At 35.7% G+C, this 15,761-nt stretch overlaps 1 protein-coding gene and 1 long non-coding RNA gene across 2 annotated transcripts; both read left to right on the forward strand.

The window, feature by feature from the left end:
* The first annotated feature begins 911 nt into the window (after nucleotides 1-911).
* Nucleotides 912-7,499, forward strand: LOC147557695 (Peptidase M50 family protein). The gene is made up of 10 exons (XM_086659306.1): nucleotides 912-1,188; nucleotides 1,282-1,347; nucleotides 1,431-1,497; nucleotides 1,612-1,710; nucleotides 1,813-1,925; nucleotides 3,170-3,317; nucleotides 4,534-4,614; nucleotides 4,714-5,148; nucleotides 5,309-5,632; nucleotides 7,221-7,499. Exons 1-10 carry the CDS (start codon nucleotides 1,082-1,084, stop codon nucleotides 7,386-7,388), a joined length of 1,608 nt encoding a protein of 535 aa, XP_086515432.1. The 5' UTR covers nucleotides 912-1,081; the 3' UTR covers nucleotides 7,389-7,499.
* A 2,600-nt stretch (nucleotides 7,500-10,099) lies between these two features.
* On the forward strand, nucleotides 10,100-15,049 carry LOC147557696 (uncharacterized). Its single transcript, XR_015234163.1, has 3 exons — nucleotides 10,100-10,893; nucleotides 13,230-14,132; nucleotides 14,226-15,049. It is a non-coding gene; the product is annotated as an uncharacterized LOC147557696 (long non-coding RNA).
* Nucleotides 15,050-15,761: the final 712 nt, after the last annotated feature.

Here is a 15,761-nt window from a genome sequence, read left to right on the forward strand (position 1 = left end):
TTCTCTATAAGCACCGGTTTTAATGTGGGTGACGTTCACCTTCTAATGCTTCTTCCATCTTCTTCTTCCAAAAACAAGAGAGAGATGGGTAACATTACACTTCTTCTCCATGAAACTCCAACCTACATAATATTACGTACAAATAGTTAATTTAGAACATACAATCATCAAAATATATGAATAGAAAAAAGTATTATTAATTGCTCAATAGGGTTAGGGTTTTGTAAGCAGCTCAAAGGAACTTTGTTTACTCACCCATCAACATCACCCATCATCAGGTATTCCCATCTCTCTCTCTTGATCTTTTTGTTTTCTTCTTTAATTGACTTTCTTATATACTATTTTCCTCTATTTATGTTCGTTTTTCATGATTCAACCATTCTTGTTTGTGTTGGGATTACCCTCTCGTTTGTTGCTTCATACATTAACCAAACTACCCTCTCTCGTAACTTTGTTTTTTTATGGACTAAAAACCTAGTTTCATCTTCTTTCTTCTATTGCCTTAAGAATTGCTCAACTCTTTTCAATCCCCATTCGTATTACAATTCAGACAAAAGAATTTCTACTAAGAATTTGTTATTGTTGTTCAACTCTTCAACTCATCATCATACTTCATTTATTCTTTCTACTGAATATACAGAAACAAAAGAAAGATGGATTTCTCATCCTCAGATCAGTCACGGCAGCTGGTTACAACTACTGATCAAGAGAAGACTAAGAAGTTGAAGACGGTGGGGTTAGTGTTAACTCTACCTTGACCGGTGCCTACATAGTTGGACGGTGCTAACAGAGAAACGAGTAGTTGGACCTGGTGCTAATAGAGATGGATGCTAACAACCTTTTGGTCTGGTGCCTTTAGAAGCACCCTTTTGGTTTTCAAACCCTTAATGAGATATTTAACTAATGGTATTATTGCAAAGATTATAAAAAAACAGATGAAGTTGGCTCGTATGTTCCAAGGTTACATCTAGACGCCAGTCCTTTTATACCCTACTGATTGGTCTCTCTCTCCTCTTTCTCTCTCTGAATCCTATTCCTGCGGTAAACAAGTTATAAGGAAGGTCCACACTCCACCGGCCTGATGGCGCTGGGTGGCCGGCGAGTGAGGAGGTACGGTGGGAGGCCTCATATCCTTCTACCACTCCGCACATCACAACATTCCAACCTAACCCACACCCTTTCTTGTTGGTAATTTCTCTCTCCTTCCCTCTGTCTTTTATAATTTTGAAGAAGAAAGATTTCTTATTTCTTTGGGTTCTATGTGATATTATGTTTTAACAGGTATTGCGATTACAAAATCTCCATCTTCAACGACCTTCTCTTTTCTTTCGGTCATAAGCATTCAAGGTTTTGCTACAACTATTACTTCTTTCCTTTTACTGTAAACAAAACTTAGGGAAAACCCTTCTAATTTGTTTTTGTTTTTGCAGGTTCTTAAGATTTTGGTTTTCTATTGGGATTGGTTTTAGCTTTGCTGCATTATTTGGGGTTACCCTGGTTAGTTAAACTAATATAATTAAAACTTTCAATTATCACTTGATAAACTTCATATCATCAAACCTAATTCCCACTTCATCAAGCTTGTAACTCTTGATTCTTTTTGGGTTACAGATTTTGCTTTGGAATTCAGTCTCTACTTTACTATATCTATACAATGGGAATGTTGGGTTTTCCGATGGCATATTATTTGGTTACCTTTCTTCACCTTCTGTATGTTTCTACCCTGCTACTAATCCTTGAATTGCGAAGTGTGAATAGGGTTGCACCTGGTTATTATGATTGACATTGGGTTGTAATTTGTCTGCCTAATAGGTGCTTAAAGTTCCTCGTCTTGGCATGTCACTTTTCGATGGAGGAAACATCATCTTTTCTACGTTGATATCTGTTGCCGTTCATGAACTTGGACATGCTATTTCTGCTGCAAGGTGCGTTTTCTAGTCACGGTTGCTCGACAGATATCAATTGCATGATAAATGTAGGCGTACTTAGTATAATGTGAATGAGAAACATAAATACCAGTTAATGTGAAGGCTTCATGAGTCATGACTTGATGTAAAGTTGTTGGATGAGCCTTTGAAAAAGGTTTAGGATTTGTTTAAAGTAGAGATCGAACACAACACATGATTGTTTTTCTTGAATAAACTTAAACAAAGTACTTATTTGTGTAGTCTGAGTTAACATTCTTACAAGGAGTTCATCTGAAACATACAACACATGAATGTTTTTTGAGTGTTTATTGTTTACTTTAGTTAGTTGACTGGAGTTATCACAGAGACATTGAAAAAGTAAATATCATTCATATCATATATATCACAATTTTGAACATAGGCGCAATTATAAAAGTGGTGGACATTGATTTTTTTTGGGATCACATGTTCGAGTAAGATGCTTAATCAATGATCAGGTGACTCGCGACACCTTGCCTTTCCCATAGGCCTGATATAACATAGAGAATACTTGATGGTTATTTGTTTCTGCGAAGGATTAAGGTTGTACTAAAGTGGAGCTACGTGTCACCATTAGAAAGCACGAACAAGGGATCAAAACAATAAATAGTACTCTATTTTTAGCAATGTGATTTCGTGTTCATCATAACATTATTGAAACACATGAATAGAAAACTTGGACTGAAGTATTCTAAACCCTGAATAAACCTTGATTACATATGTTGAATACTTGGATAAGTCATAAGAGTCCAAATTGTAATTTAATGAAGGCTTATAATGCAAATAAATCTAAGGCTATACATGGCTGGGCTGTTGTCCATTTGGCCTCCTAAGCTGCCCTTCGTTGGTTTGAATGATGCTTTTGCATCAACCTCAGCTTATCCGGAGAAAGGACTTGTCTGGGGTCTTGCTTCCGAAGGTTTGTTACTTTTTCCTTGAAAGGTATTCCTCCTATACTTGTGCGTAGGAATGACGAAAAGCACAACTTGAGCTAGGAATCTTCCAATGTACTTGAAGTAACATAACTCGTCCCTCTTTGTAGATCTTCTGAGATGTTCACATTGCTCATTATAAAGTAATCTATGCTGTCCTTTAGATTTCCTCTATGTATCAACCTTGTTAGCTCATCTAATTAGTGTTGGTCGTGTACTTCTAGTTTCAACTTGCATCTAGAAAGTTAGTTTCTCATGTTTGGTTTCTAGGTCTGATTGATTCGACAACAGCGAGGGTGTTCAGATCGAATACATTGCCATATTTCTTGCTGTCTTGTTTCCTGGTGCTCTGGTCGCTTTTAACTATGATACGCTACAAAGCTTACCTAAATCTACGATTCTTCGTATCTACTGCGCTGGGATTTGGCATAATGCAGTGGTGAGTGTACCCTTACTTGTTAGTATGAGATCATATGAAATGGATGTGCTTTAGTGCTTCTACCATGCTTTACAAATATTACAAATAAACTATGCTGTTCATTTGTTATTTAATTGACTAAGTTATGTTGTATGACGTATCTAAGTAGTTCGGCTCGAGAGTAAGGACTTGTGTCAGTCCCGAAAGCCTCATTATTTATACATATTACATATAATCCAAGTTAGATGTCATTTTGAAGTATTTGAACAAATATTAGCATTTAACGTCAATGGGTTACTCTTGTTTCTCTCTTTCCTTTTCCAATTTCTCCTTTTCTTTCTCTTTCTTAAATTAGAAAGTTGCCACTGTTTCTCTTCTTTTTGTTTCTTTCTTCTTTATCTCCCTGTAAATAAAGAACTCAACTTCTTTTTGTTAAAATTTAAAACCAACGAGTAAGTCACCTATACAATGAGTCAGGATTCGGTTGGCTCATTTGTGACTCCGTGAGATTATATTGGCTTTTGGTTAGCTTAAGTCTCTGGCCATAATCAACTTGGCCAGAGTACCCCAGCCTGACTACCTAGTAATGTATATTAAAAGAATAGCTATACGTCTATATTCTATATTGACGAATATGTAGTATACTTATTTCTATAGTGCTGGAGCCACCCTTTTACTGATTTTCTCTCTTGACATCATGTATACAATTTACAGCACCCTTCGATATTTATATGATCTTTAAAATACCGAGGCTCCCCGATTTTTCATGACATAAAACATTAGTTCTGTTTGAAGCTCTAAACGCCATTTTAAAGTCTAAAATGTTAAGAAGAAAAACACATTACAATATTATATACATGTGCACATGTCCTAATCACATCAAAAGTTTTAACCACATAGTAATGTCCATAATAATAGGCGGAACCGCGGAAGTATATGAATAAATCTAAGAACATTTAATAAAGAAACACATTAAAACAGATCCATATATGGTTATTAACACAAGTGGTCACATGTATAATCATCTTATATAAGCAAAGAGAAACTTTAAACAGAGAAGGAACAAAATAGTGCCCATGGTGGGAGCTATTCGAAGATGAAAAAAAATGAAAGAAAGAAGAACAGTTCTGTAAGTGGCTGTCCAAGTACTGTATAAATGAGGAGAAAAGAAGAGACAGTATAGTTTTCATGTGCAATATTATTTGTGCAATCTAACCAGTTACTAATTTTGCTTCAGTGTTGCTTAGTTTGTGCTCTGGCATTGCTCATTTTGCCTTCAGTCTTATCCCCTTTCTATATCCATGGAGCGAACCCAATGGTAGTGTTCGTCTTATCCGCATAACATTTTTTTTTCTCTTTATTACTTGACAACATAATTGACACTCATATTTCATTCAAACTTTTCTATCTGGATCAGGTTTTGGACGTAAAACCCACATCACCTTTATTTGGTTATTTAACTCCTGGGGATGTTATTGTATCAGTTGATGGGGTACAAGTCCACAATCCAAAAGAGTGGACGAACCTGATGGTATTGATGAATGATCTGGCACTTCAAACCTCAGATCACTCCAAAGATTCTACAGTTTCTCAGGAAGTTACCAATGGAAAAGGTTATTGTATCTCTAGCTCTTTTCTACAAAATAAGAAGAATGCTGAACTGGTGGATGATCAGTCCGTGTGTCCTGATGAACTCACTGCATTCTCAACTGTTCCTTGCTCTAATTTGAGTGGTGATACCAGAAAAGAGAAGAGGCATTGTTTGAGTGCGAGGGATGTTGTTCAACTTCAAAAGTGTGGAAGTGGATGGTTGACGAATTCAACTAACAGAAGCAGCTGTGAATGTTCAATGGTAAAGCTTATAACACTTCAAAGCATTTAACTATATACTATTTTTCTTTCTGCTAATAGCTATACGTGTAGATGTAGCAAATATTCTCTTAAAGCTGTCCGAGCCGAATGATTCTTACTTCACTGCACCTAAAGAACTATTATTTGCGTGTATTCTTCAGGATGAGACCTGCATGGAGCCTGCCTTGTTACCAGGTCTTATCTGGGTTGAAGTTGCTTACATACGTCCTTATTCTAATAAATGCTTAAGGAGTTTAAGAAATTCATCCGAAAATTTGATGAGTCCTCATTTTGGAGGTACAAAATGTGGGGCAACCTTCGTTTTCATTGGGGATGCACTTCCTATGGCAAACTCGATTGAATTAACTGCATATCAGCCCCATTCAATGTTCAGTTTAGGTCTGTCTCTTCCAAATAAGCTGGAGAAGATATTGGCATGCACATTCCACGTATCTTTAACACTAGCTCTTCTCAACAGCCTGCCGGTATGTTCTTTCTTGATGCCATTAGACATTTGTTTCCATTCTCAAAACTCTGCTCCTTTACTATTAATTATTTCTTGCAACATGGATACTTCTTGTTTGTGTCTTTTGTCATGCCGTATATTGGATACCCTCGTACCCAGATACTCTCATCTCGTAGATCACTTGGATAGTGTTGTCAGATATTCCAGTCACTTTAGGGATTTTGTATGCACCATTGTTTTATGACCATAAAATACCACTCTAGTCTCCCAGATATCGTTTGTAAATGGGTATCAAAAGATAAAGAATCATAAGTGAAATGACATACCAATGACTAGGAAAAGAAAAGATTGTGAACGGCCATACTCTCGTACTGGCTTTTTTCTGCTCACCATTTGACACCTAAAGCTGGTGCTGTTATATATATTCATATAAGTTTCAAAAGAAAATATTGTGAACGGCCATACTCTCGTACTGGCTTTTTTCTGCTCACCATTTGACACCTAAAGCTGGTGCTGTTATATATATTCATATAAGTTTCAAAAGAAAATATTGTGAACGGCCATACTCTCGTACTGGCTTTTTTCTGCTCACCATTTGACACCTAAAGCTGGTGCTGTTATATATATTCATATAAGTTTCAAAAGAAAATATTGTGAGGTTTTGGCAGTTTTAGCCTTTTTCTTGCTTTCCTTTCCGTTTCTTTGTTTACTACTAGGCTCTGTTAGATCCAGGATTTGGACCCAGATGAGGCAAAATTATATTCCAAAATGACAAAAAAAAACCGAACACAAATGATGCACCTAAACAATATTAGCCAATGGTAGGAAGGAGAGTTTAATGTATGAATTTTGTTACTTTTTCTTTTGACATGGACTACAAGAGTCATTACATTCATTGCATGGCATGGATACATCATAAATATATAATACGTAGATACATCATGTATTGAACAAGTCCTGTAAGTGCCATCGTCAAAAACTTGTTAGGCCTCAAAAGGCCATGTTAAAACCCTTGAGGGCATCCTATGGGGTCTAAAGCCCATTTATTCCTACCTTTATTACTTCCTTAATAACCCAAGTTTAATAAATCACGGATTTCTACTTCCACTGAAAATTGAATCCTGGACCTCTGGGTTGCGGAGTGGGTGCGAAACCACTAAAGGAAGAGGTGGTAGACAATTTTGTTACTCTTTTTAGTTGATAGGCTAATAATTCTTGCATCTTATCCTCTTATTCAGCAACTCTTCTAATCATATATGCTTGAACACTTGGGATGTTATCAAATAAGTCCGAAATTCTGAATTAAGAGTGCATTGTCTAAAATAATCCTAAATGACATTGCGCTTCAGAGTTGTGACACAAAAAAGTCAAACTCTGATGACTTAGATTCAGACGAGTCAGACTTTGACAAGTACGAATCAAACAATGAAAAGAATTACCACCTTAGACTAATGCTTGTGACCTTTGTCTATTTGGTTATGGGGGTCTGTTCAATCCTGCTAGGCTGGAATGTTAGTGTTAGCTTAATGTTTTTGTTGATATCGTCTATGACTTGAATCTCGTGTTCTAATGAGTAGACTGATCCTTCATTGTTCCAATTGTTTCAGGTGTACTTTTTAGACGGGGAGTCAATTTTGGAGGAGATACTTGGCTACATCACTATACTAAGCCCTAGGAAGAGGGCTTATGTTCAGAGAGTATGTCTGTTGGGAGGAAGCCTTTTAAGTGTTCTTTCCTTTTTTAAGATTTTCCTTTTCCACCTATTTGTAGCATGATGACTAATTTGTGTTTTATATACACCATTTTTATTTTTGTAAACACAACATTAAGATAGAACCCGATTGTACACTTTAGTAATGATGAGAACTGAATTTTTTCCTGTGCAAGTTATTTAGACCCTCCTTCAACAAAAAAAAAAAAAGTTATTTAGACCCTTATTGCTTAGGAAGTCCTGGACCTGGGTTTTAGTATTAATATAATACCCTTCTTACGTATCGGGTAGTGGTGGGAATCGGGCGGGTTCGGGTGGGTCGGGGGCTTGATTTTCGGGCTCGGGTTTGTTCGGGTTCAAGAGTAAGCTATACGATCGGGACAGCGAGCACTTTCGGGCCGGGTAAATATGAGTCTCTTCGAGCCCACGACCCGATTATGCCCAAGAGCACGATCCGACTCTAACGGGCTCGGGCGGATTGGGTTTCGGGTTTCTTCAACAAAATATCATATTTTTTCAATAAAAAATAATATATATAAAAAAGAATACATCATTAAAAATCTATTATATTAAAATAACTCAGGCAGTTATTCGGGGGATAAGTCTGACCCTTCATTTTTGTTTTTTTTTTTGTATTAATCAGCAGGATTTTAAGGGATCCAGAACCTTAACAAGAAAGGGAAGTCAGCCAAAACAGCCAACAAACAAAACCCAACCCATACAACCCTTCATTTTTGTTGGTTGTTCACATTCGACGAATCAAATCCTTTTTCTGTAATTTAAATCAAAACAAAAGGGCGTTGGTGTCAATAAATAAATAAATTTTAGTATAACTACTTCCTTTATTTTCTCTCGGTTATTTTTTTTATTCTCTCACGGTTATTTTATTTCTAAATTAAATTCCACTACTTTTTAATTTTAAATCTCCCTTGATTTTCTCTAATCCCTCTCACGGATATTTGAAAACCACGAAATTGATTTTCTCTAATATCTTTCACGAAATTTGAAAACCACAAAATTATAACCTTACATGAGAGAATATCTATTATATTAAAACAGCTCAGTCGGTTACCCGGGGGATAAGTTTGATCCTCCATTGTTGTTGGCCGTTCACATCCGACGACTGATATCAAATCCTTTCTCTGTAATTTATATCAAAACAAAAGGGCGTTAGTGTCAATAAATAAATAAATTTGAGTATAACTACTTCCTTTATTTTCTCTCGGTTACTTTTTTTACTCTCTCACGGTTATTTTATTTCTAAATTAAATTCCACTACTTTTTAACTTTCAATCTCCCTTGATTTTCTCTAATCTCTCTCACGGTCATTTGAAAACCATGAAATTGATTTTCTCTGAGGCCATGTTTGGCGCGCGGGAATGGCGTGGGAATGGAATGTGATTTCCGGGAATCACATTCCAGATCATTGTTTGCCTCGCGGGAATGGTGTGGGCCCGGGAATGTGATTACCACAAAAAGGAGTAATATCAAACCTAGGGGGGAGGTGTATTTGTGATTCTTATTCCTCCAGAATCACATATACTAATATTTGTGGACAAATATATCTTTAAAGAAAATATTAAAATTACCTATCCTAAAATTAGATGTCATATAATTTAGTAAACTAGGGTTTTTTAGTTGCATCACACGAAGTCCCTCTCTTTCTCTCAAACTTTTTCGTCATAGCAAAAGAACCCCATTGTTCACAGGTATTTCGTGCTTTTTGTTTTTAGTCATGTTGAAATTTATCATGTCAGGAATCACTTTCACTTTATTGCTGTAGGATACTATTTGAAATTGTTCAAATAGCGCCAAACCCAAAGCATTATAATCATTAGTTTCTGTTGAATGGTAGCACCTAGGTTTGTTTTTGTTGAAAAGGTAGGCACCTAGCTTAATATTTACTGTATAATAATCAATATACATGAAGTAGGCATCTAGGTTTTTTTTTTTGTTGAAAGGTAGGCACCTAGCTTTGACCTAGGTATCATAATCATTAATTTTATAACAATGTAACCTCCATTTAACAAAAAAGAATACCTTCATACGACATAAACATACCTTCATTTGAGTAGGTGATAGTTTTTTTTTTCTTTTTTGTTGGAAAGGGATGGTGTCATTGTTTTAACAAAAAAAAATAGGATGGTGTCATAAATTTTACCTTTTTTTATTTTCTAATTGATGAGACGTGAAAATGTCCCATCTGAATCTCTTAACTCGGGTTAGTTAGTCCAGTTCGAGCGGTTACTCTGATAATTTGTTTGATTTTCTTTCTCAGGTCTCATTTACGGAGTGCGATGCGAAAACATCGTGATAAAGACATACTTGAGGGGCATTTTGGTCATTTTAATGACAAGGGTATTCTGGTCAATATTAGTGCTCATGTGAAAGTAGAGTCCAATACGAATCCATCGGCGAAAGCGGAAGTGGAATCGGAGTCCGAATGCGAAATTAGGAGCAGGTCAAAGTTGGGGTCAAAGCAAGTAGACTAAAGTGAGCATATATCCCTTCAGCAACACGTGGCGAGCAAGATGGATGAACCCGACGGCTTGGATTGGTTTCGGGTTTTCTTCGGTCACACAGGGTGGTACGCCGGGAGTTCATGGGTCATTACAACTAATGCAAGAGACCGCATGATCCAGCGGCTGATTCGCCTTCAGCAACACGTGGCTGAATCTTGGGTTGCGCCGTACGATCTCTAGCTACTACGAGATACACTGAATCGCCCCAATGACAGCAAGCAAATCAAATATCCTCTCTAGTCCCTATCCCTCTATCTCTCATCTCTATTAATATAAAGAAAACCGAGAGAAGGAAAGATAAGAGGAGTGATGATAATATATTTCTAGAGAAGGAAAAAATCAGAAGTGGTTACATTCGCTAGAGAAGGAAAGAATCAGAGGAGATGGAAACAAATTCTAAAACCGAAACACAGAGATGGAAGGAGCTCGAAATTTTTAGAAAGTTTAGGGAGAGAAAGTTGTTTCGGCTGGGAATTAAAAGAGGGAGACGGACCACCATTAAGGGATCTCCTCACGGCTAAAGAAGAAAAGAAAAGAGTTAGAGAGAGGGAGAAGAGGAACTCGGCCATTAAAGACCAAAAACCGAGCTAGAGAGAGAAAGAGAGTTTTTGGGAGTTTAAAGTTTTGTTTCTTTTTCCTCTTCTTCTTCTGATTATTCTCTTTGTGAGAGAGAGAAGATTAGAAAGAAAGAGTTAGGAGAGATACTGTAAAGAGAGAGAGAGAGAGATTTCTTATTAATAAAATCAATTTTTACATCTCTTTATCTTCTTCTCCCTTTACTGGTTCGGTTATAGAGAGAAAGAGAGAGTTTCTTATTGTTATAGAAAGAGAAAGAGAAAGTCTAGAGGAAGAAAGAAGGAGAAAACAGTAGAGAGAGAGAAAAACCAGGTGATGAAAATAATTTTCTCACCAGGAAATCGTTTCCGGGAAGACGAGAAAATTATTTTTCCTAAGGGTCTGTTTGGCAGAATTCAGCAAAACCAGGAGGAAAATACCCTTCCCTAAGGGTCTGTTTGGCTGCGCAGAGGGAAAATTGCGAGAAAAAAGGTTGTTTCTTTGCCGATTCTTTATCCCTCTCTTATTTTATTAATTTTTATCTCTTCCACCATGATTATGATGAGTAGCTAAACACCTAGTTTAGGGTTTTGATGACATTTTTTGTGTTATGCATGATTATTAGATGATTATTTCGATAACTTAGGTGCTTAGACATATTTCAATTTCTTTTTAAGTCTTTCATTATTTATACTTCGTTAGTCTTGATCCATTATATTTAGATTAGGTTCTTTAATATTGGATACTTGATAGTTGATAAATAATAGATAGAATCCTTAAGAATTGATTATTAGTTTAGTCACCAAAAGGTAATAGATTTAAATCGATGTTTATGCATGATTAAAATAGATTCAAAACCCTAGACTTGTCCTCCATTCATCCGTTAGCCGTTATTACTTATTTACGTTATTTTAATACTTTACTATTTAATCGTAAAAAAAAAATCAAAATCGAATTCAAAAATCCAAGTTAGTTTTAGGTTTAAGGTTGAGTTTGACTTGGTCTCCGCGGATCGACTCTGGTCTTACCGGGTTTACTACTTGACACCCGTATACTTGCGGGTGGTGACCTATTTAGGAAACTTTCTAGGCCCATCACTAATCTTATTCATAACAAGCATGCATATGACGATTGTTACTTTTGGTATTTAGTTAAATCTATATAGCATTCTTCCTTTTCTAGCTTGTAGTTATTTTTTGTAATTATTGGTGCATGTAATTAAATTAGATGCAACAAAATAAATTGTCAGTGATCTAGTTCTTACGAATAGAAGATGTCTCATATGCAATTATGACTCGTCTAACCACCTCGAGAAAACGAAAAATCTTGATTATTTTAGATAATTTGAGGTTATTACTAAATATGTTGACGTTATTGTCAGTAATGGTCGTCACACAAGTCGAACACTATTATAGGTCTTACATACTAAAGTCATCATTGACTTTTACGAATAAATTACGTAGAGAGAATATGCAGAGAATGGTTTGGGATAGTGATTTAGTATGCAGAAAATAATTTCGGATGGATAGGAAAACTTTTACCATTTTGTGTAAAATGTTGCGCACTATTTGTAAAGTGAATGACACAAATGAGGTTTCAGTGGAGGAGATGGTCGCGATATTTTTGCATATACTTGCCCACCATGTGAAGAATAGAACTATAAAAATAAGGTTTTTCGTTCAGGAGAAACAATTAGTACATGTTTCAATAACGTGTTAAATGGAGTAATTCGTTTGCAATCAGTTTTGTTGAAAAAACCGCAAGTTGTCTCTGAGAATTCAACTGATTCAAAATGGAAATGGTTCGAGGTATACATCTTATCTGTGTTTTGAGTAATAAGGTTTTTAGGTCAGATTAAGTAAGAAATACATCTTAATTGAATAAGAAATTAATTTTGATGTAGAATTGTTTGGGAGCTCTAGACGGAACATACATAAGAATTCATGTGCCAGAAAATGACAAACCTCGATATCGGACAAGAAAGAGTGATATTGCTACTAATGTATTAGGAGTATGTTCTCAAGATATGCAATTCATTTACATTTTGGCTGGTTGGGAGGGATCGGCAGCGGATTCCCGAGTTCTAAAGGACGCCTTACTTAGGAGAAACGGATTGAAAGTTCCCCATAGTATAAACATATGATTTCAGTGATTATTTTCTTGTGTATTTTGTCTCGCCTTAAATAAAAATTATAACTTCTAGTTTCTTTTATTAGGTTGTTACTATCTCGTTGATGCTGGATATCCAAATAGTGAAGGATTTCTTGCCCCATATAGAGGTCAACGTCATCATCTAAATGATTGGCGAGAAGGACACACACCTACCACTACTGCAGAGTTTTTTAACATGAAACATTCAAGTGCTCGGAATGTGATAGAAAGATGTTTTGGGTTACTAAAGCTTAGATGGGCTATCTTGAGAAGTGCTTCATTTTATCCCGTTAAGACGCATAATCGGACAATAATGGCTTGTTGTCTCTCGCACAATCTCATTCGTCAAGAAATGTCAGTAGATCCATTAGAAGAAGCATTCATTCGACATATGTTAAATTATACACAACCACATGGTGATCTAATATCGTATATCGATTTTTCAGGACAGTGGTCTACATGGAGGGACAGATTAGCATCTAAAATGTTCAATGAGTGGCAAACATCTAGAAATGCTTAATTTTAATATTAGATAAAAAAAACTGGTTTATTTCTTTTCCGATTTACATCGAATATTAATATATAGTTATAATAATCTTATTTTTATTGCAAATTTGTTCATCGATGTTGGTTATTTATTTAATTATATGTGATATACTTGTTTCTTATATATCCAGATGACACCTCTATTGATCTACAATCTCGCTCCAGACCAACAAAACATTTATGGCTACCTAAAGAAGATGACAAACTGGCCGAGTGTTTGATAGAAATTGTTATTGGTGGACATTGGAAGGCGGAAAATGGTTTCCGATCAGGATATCTTTCTCATCTAGAAAAGTTGATGGAAGAAAAGTTACCAGCTGGATGAAATATTAAAGGGGTGCCTCACATTGAATCACGAATGAAAATATAAAAAAATAACAGACAACAGCTACCTCAGATATTATTTCAAACGCAAACGGATTTACATGGAGTGATGAAGAAAAAATGATTATATGTTTTTTTTATGAAATATACTAGCATTAACAACAAACTATTCTTACAAAAGAGCCCAATTTAAAGCAGAAACAAAAGAAAGTGCAACATTCCAAATTCTTCTATGAGTATTAATTCTACCTCATTTAGCTAGAGCGTCTACTTTGGCGTTGCATTCCCCAGGAGCATAAGAGAATATAATGTCTGTGAAGCTCAAGAGATTGTGAGATGACTTGTCTGGACTGCCAGTGTAAGCCATTACTTTGGCCATTAATGTACTGGATTATGTTTAGATTGTCGCTCTCGATGTGGACATGTTGTGTTCGTAGTTGAATGGCCCATAATATGTTAGAGTGAATCGCCAGATTTTCACATTCTTCTGCATTCAATCCCCGGACTGTGTCTGCTGCCGCTATGATAAAATTTGCTTCTTCATCATGTATGATACATCCTATTCCTGCCGGTTCTGTGAGCTGCGTAAGGAAGCATCTACATTGATTTTAAGATATGGTGTCGATGGAGGTCTCCATTGTTGTTGCTGTGGTTTTTCCCTGCATTTGTTAGTTATATGTGAAAAGAGCATTTTTGACGAATTGGTTAAGGTAAGTCCATTTATTATCATTTATTAATATTCTAATTGAATTTATTGTGTATGTTGAGTTCTTTATTTATCACTTAAATATTTATTTTTTCAGACTTATCCATCGGCCAAAGGGCTTAGAAATAAGCCATTCCCACATTATGATGCTTTGTAAGATATATTTTTGAAAGAGAGGGCAAACGGAAAGTATGCGGGAGCACCAACTGACGAGGAGGAACAAATTGATGCAAATGATTCCTTCGTTGATGGTGTTGATGGGTTTGATGGTGAAATCAATAGGGAATGTGATTCTGAAGCATCATCTGCTAACGAGGAAGAAAGCCCTAACCCTAGTCCAGCTCTAACAACCAAAACCCTAAACTCTAATAAGAGGAAACGTTTCCGAAAATCAAATGAATAGGTACGAGTTTGGGAAACATTGCTAGTTTGATTGAAGAAATTGCTGAAGGAACGAAGGAATATATGGATAAGATGGTTGTAGCTCTTACTCATAACCAAGAAAATGAAACTGCAACCAAAGTGGTAGCCGAGTTATCCAAGTTACACGAAGGATTGGAGTACGATCAAATGCTAGAAGCAGCAGATATCTTTAATAGCGACTCTTCGAAAGCAGCTCTTTTCTTTGCACTGCCACCAGAATGTCGTCTATATTGGGTTCTTAGGCTACTTGGAAAAAATAGGCCCTAGATATAAAAAATTATTCAGTATAATTTTTTTGTGGGGTTTGGTATTAATATGTACTATTTAGGTTTATGAACAAATTTTTTTATTTAGGTTTATGAGCATAATTTTGTTTCAGATAAAATATTATTAAGACTTTTATTTATTATCTTGAAATTCTAACCCTTTGGTGTATCTTGTTATTATTTCATATCTACAAATTTGAATAAATAATACTGATTTTAATATATAACAAAGTTAATGTGTATTTTATGTAGTTTAAGTAAGGGTAAAAGTGAACTTTTACAAAAGTTTACATTCCCATTCCTATACAAACCAAACACCAAGTTAGGATTCCATGAGGAATGAAATTCCTATTCTTGGTCGAACACAACATTAAACTAAGTAATCTGATTCCTAGGAATCTCATTACGGGAACGGTATTCCCGGGAATCACATTCCATTCCCGCGCGCCAAACATGGCCTAATATCTCTCACGAAATTTGAAAATCACAAAATTATAACCGTACATGAAAGCATAATGGAAGAAAATCAAGAAATATCTAAGGAAGTTATGAAATAACTGTATGTTTCACTTTGAATGAAAACGTGGGAGAAAAGTTAGGATTTAGTGGATTTCAAATTCAATTTTTTAGCCATTAGATCAATAAACTACCGATGAAGACGGATTATATATATATTCATTCAGTAAAGGCTTGAAACAGAGAATGTGCATTTTCAATAAACTACTGCCATCCTTAATTTGTATTGCAACTCTTGTTTTAAGCATTCAAATAAATATGGATGTTGCTATGACTCTTGAGATTATTGTATTAGAGATGGAGAAACCCATCTGTGATTATTGAAAATTCATTTTCAAAACGTGGGAGAAAAGTTGGGGTGTTGTCAAGTGCCACAAAGAATGTGGATTTTCCGGGAATGCAAAGAATATGGATTAATTTTTAAAATC

The sequence above is a fragment of the Eschscholzia californica genome, unplaced genomic scaffold (assembly GCF_041429995.1).
Source record: "Eschscholzia californica isolate CP2 unplaced genomic scaffold, dmEscCali1.0.p SCAF_2, whole genome shotgun sequence".
Lineage (NCBI taxonomy): Eukaryota > Viridiplantae > Streptophyta > Magnoliopsida > Ranunculales > Papaveraceae > Eschscholzia > Eschscholzia californica.